This window comes from Ipomoea nil, unplaced genomic scaffold (genome assembly GCF_001879475.1).
Source record: "Ipomoea nil cultivar Tokyo-kokei standard unplaced genomic scaffold, Asagao_1.1 scaffold0143, whole genome shotgun sequence".
Taxonomy (NCBI): Eukaryota; Viridiplantae; Streptophyta; class Magnoliopsida; order Solanales; family Convolvulaceae; genus Ipomoea; species Ipomoea nil.
Window position 1 is genome coordinate 1,630,667 of NW_017616571.1, and position 4,334 is coordinate 1,635,000.

The 4,334-nt window shown below is 44.5% G+C and overlaps 1 protein-coding gene across 1 annotated transcript; it reads right to left on the minus strand.

The window, feature by feature from the left end:
* Nucleotides 1-3,189: 3,189 nt before the first annotated feature.
* LOC109172296 lies at nt 3,190-4,275 on the minus strand. Its single transcript, XM_019321470.1, has one exon. It carries the CDS (start codon nt 4,273-4,275, stop codon nt 3,190-3,192), a length of 1,086 nt encoding a protein of 361 aa, XP_019177015.1.
* Between the last annotated feature and the right edge of the window lie 59 nt (nt 4,276-4,334).

Genomic DNA, 4,334 nt, shown 5'->3' on the forward strand with positions numbered 1-4,334 from the left:
TTGTAGGGAGGATATTACTTATAGCTCTCCACAAAAACATCCTCCATTTAGGTGGTATTTGTAGCTTCCATATAGTATCCCATTTATCAAACCCCGGGGTATTCTCATAAACGCCCACGACATGCCTGTATCCATTCTTAACTGAGTAGCATCCATTGGGGTCATCATACCAATACCACTCATCATCATATTCCGGGGAGACAGGTATTTTTAATATTCTTGGCACATCACTGGGATCAAAAATATCAGCTAAAATATATGGGTCCCATGTACCAGTTGTCTGATCAATTAAACCGGATACCCTTGCATCCATTAATTGTGTCGGCATTTCTGTCTGGATCATAGGTTCCAGTTCGTCCTGTAACCAGGGATCCTTCCATATATGCGTAGAATTTCCATTCCCAATACGACGCCTCACTCCTCCAACTATCAAATCTTTGGCTGCTATAATGCTCCTCCAACAATAGCTAGGATTATTTCCTAAGCATGCTTCGTTAAACGGGCGGTCATGATAATATCTGGCCTTATAAATGCGGGCTACCAAGGAGTCAGGATTGGTAAGAAACTTCCATGCTTGCTTACCTAACATAGCCAAATTAAATGCTCTTAAATCTTTAAATCCCAAACCTCCATATTTCTTTGGGATACATAGCTTATCCCAGGATTTCCAATGAATACCACGGTCTGTCCCAGATCCCCACCAATATCGGTTCATTGTGCGTTCAATAGCAGAGCAAACAGATACCGGCAACAAAAATACACTCATTGAAAACGTAGGCATTGCCTGGGCTACACTTTTCAACAATATCTCTTTCCCAGCTTGCGTTAGGAGCTTTTTATTCCATGAGCCTATTCTCTGCTTAATCTTGTCTTCAATATAGGCGAAGGCTATTTTCTTATTTCTTCCAACAAACGCTGGCAACCCCAAATACTTTCCAAAATTCGGCGCCTGAACCACTCCAAGGGTCTGTGCCACTATATTCCTGTCCACTTCGCTAGTATTCCTACTATAGCAAATACTAGATTTCTGATAATTGACCATTTGCCCAGATAATTTCTCATAAACAACCAAAATATTCTTAACTTCAGTTGCCTCCTGTACATTTGCCTTAAAAAATAGTAAACTATCATCAGCAAAAAACAAATGGGAGACAGGAGGCGCTGCACGTGCCACCCTACAGCCATGAATCAATCCATTAACCTGTGCCTGTTGTAATAATAGAGAAAGGCCTTCCGCACAAATAATAAATAAATATGGTGATAAGGGGTCACCCTGTCTTAGACCACGAGTGGGCAGTATGGCCTCTGTTGGAGATTCATTTACCAGAAATCTGTAGGAGACAGTAGTAACACACATCATGATCAAATCAATCCACTTCTCATCAAAGCCTAGGGCTTTTAGCATCCCTTTCAAAAATGGCCATTCCATGCGATCATATGCCTTAGCCATATCTAGTTTTAGAGCTCCCCATCCACTAATACCACACTGTTTTCTATTCAGGAAATGTCCCACTTCAGCCGCTATCAAAATATTATCAGTAATTAGCCGATTAGGAATAAACGCACTCTGTGAGTCCGAAATGATACCTTCCATCAGGGGTTTCATTCTCTGTGTAATCATTTTGGCCATTACTCTGTATACAACATTACTTAGGGCTATTGGCCGTAGATCAGATACTAGTTCAGGGGCATTTTTCTTTGGAATTAACACAACATTCGTTTCATTCAATGCAGGTGGGATCATACGCGCATTCAAACAATCCACAATAAAAGTAGCCATGTCACCCCCCACAATATCCCAGAAATGCTGATAGAAGCCTGGGTTCATTCCATCTGGGCCTGGTGCTTTATCTGGGAACATTGAAAATAATGCCGCCCTAACCTCATCACTCGTAAAAGGTCGTAACAGCGTCTCATTATGTTCATGTGAAACCTTTGGTACTACCCTTTCAAACAGCTCATGGCCAGACATAGGATTACTAGAGCTAAACACATTGCTAAAATAATCCATAACCACACTCTTCATATCATCCCCCTCTACCCAATCCCCTGAATTATTCATAATACGAGATAATGAATTTTTCTTTTTCCGGTGAGAGGCATACCTGTGATAGAATTTAGTGTTGGCATCCGCATTCTTGAGCCAATGCTGTTTTGCACGTTGTCTCCAATACGCATCCTCCTGGGCCTCCAAATTACTCAATTCCACCTCCAGGCGCTGGAATTCAGTTAATGAGTTTATATCCATTCGTCCCCTGAGTTTTAGCTGCTCCCTCCGGAGAGCCTTTATCCGCTCACCAAATTTATGATACCTGTCTCCCCCCCACTTAGCCAAACGATTGCCACAGTGTGTAATACAATCTTGTAACCCATTACCCCTCTTTTCATTCCATGACTCCTTTACTACATGTCTGCATCCCTCATCGTACAACCATGCCATTTCAAACCTGAATTGCCGTCTGTATGTCCCCCGTCTTCCTAATGGATCATGAATTCCAAGGAAGATGGCGGAGTGGTCTGATTGTCTCATTAATAGATTTGCCACATTAGCCCCCGGAACTACATCGCTCCACACATTCGTTGCCAGCACTTTATCCAACTTTTCTTCTATCCATCTCGCTGTACCCTTTCCTTTCTCCCATGTAAATTGATATCCACTCATCGGTAGCTGGGCCAATTCACAGAAGTCCAAAACTTCTCCAAAACCACGCAGGAGGTAATTCGGATGTGGATTACCCCCCCTCTTTTCATATTGGAATAGAAGCTCATTGAAGTCACCAATCATAACCCATGGCAGGTCAGATTGTGACTTTAAAGATTTAATGAGATTCCATGCCTCCCCGCGCCTGTTCCTCTCTGGAAATCCATAATAACAAGTCATTCTCCAGTGTGGAAAACCAATCATATTAACCTCAATATCAATATAGTTCTTCGAATAAGTTATTAGTCTTGCTGTGCTGTTTCGGCGCCACATTAATGCCATGCCACCACTTAAGCCACGTTGACCACCCGGGTCAACATAGAACAAACCCTCAAACCCTAGCTTTACTCGAACACGTTCCGCATGATCCCTCCGTACTTTAGTCTCCATTAAAAATACAAAGTCAGGCTTCTTTCGGGACACTACATCCTCAAGTTCACGAACTGTCTGTGGATTGCCCAAGCCACGACAGTTCCAGCTTAACGTACTCATTGGCTCGGGCGGGTCTGGGAACCTAGACCCGCCATCTGCAAGTTTTTTGAGACATTGTCATTCACCCCCTCCTCAGTCACTGGTACAGTAGTTCTGTTCACATCTTCCTCTACCATCCCAGCACGACGTCGTTTAGACGAGGCCACCACGTCCTCTTCTAACTCATCTCCACTCACAACCATATGTACGTCCGCCACTCCCCCTACACCTGACGAACCCACATGTGGCCGTGTCTTCGGCGGCAACGGGGCGTCACTTACCGGCGGCAGAAGCCAAGATGCCCCAATCGGTCTCGGCCCCTTTGGTCTTCCTGCTCTCATCCAGGGTCCATACGGATACAATTCTGGCCTTATCCCAGCGACCCTTGCTTTCACACAGAACTTCTCAAGATGCCCTAGCATTCCACAACAGTAGCAGAAGTTATGGAGTCGCTCATATTTCAGATTGACCCATCCCCAGGTTTTATCCCGGCGAATTAATTTCATCCTTCGTTTCAGTGGCTGATCCACTGGCACAGCCACACGTACCCGGTAAAACGTTTTCCATGGCCCACCGACCTGCCGATCATCACACTTAATAAACGAGCCAACATAATTACCAACCTGTTCCAGAATTACGTTAGATGTATATCCCATAGGCAAGTCATAAACCTGTAACCACATATCAATCGTATCAAGCTTAACTTCCCCAGGCAAAAAACCATCACACACTTGTCGACAAACCAACGTGTGATTTTCAAACGACCATGGCCCGTCTTGAAGCACCCTGAGCATGTCAGTCTCATGATAAAACGCGAACAAGAACAAATTTGCATGTAACTCCGTTACCCGTAGGCCCATAACAGGTTGCCATGCCGAGGCTAGAACTTGTCGCATATACTCCACTTTGATCAACTTCCTCGTGAGAAACTTACCCACAACTGAGTATACTTTCCCCCCATCCACTTCATTCGGTTGGAAGGTGTTGGCAGCCTCCACACCTTCCTCTTCATCCTCCAAGCTCATATCACCCCATCGATCAGACAAGGCTTCTTCATCAAATCTGTCCGAAACCGGCGGTTGCTGCTGTGAAAACGAAGCCATAGTGATATATCCGTAGCTGTCCTGCGGTTTTTCGGCGGCCAAACAGAGCGAACAAAAAC

Coding starts and splice junctions, on each gene's coding strand:
- LOC109172296 (XM_019321470.1), bottom strand. CDS start 4,275: ATGGCTTCGTTTTCACAGCAGCAACCGCCGGTTTCGGACAGATTTGAT.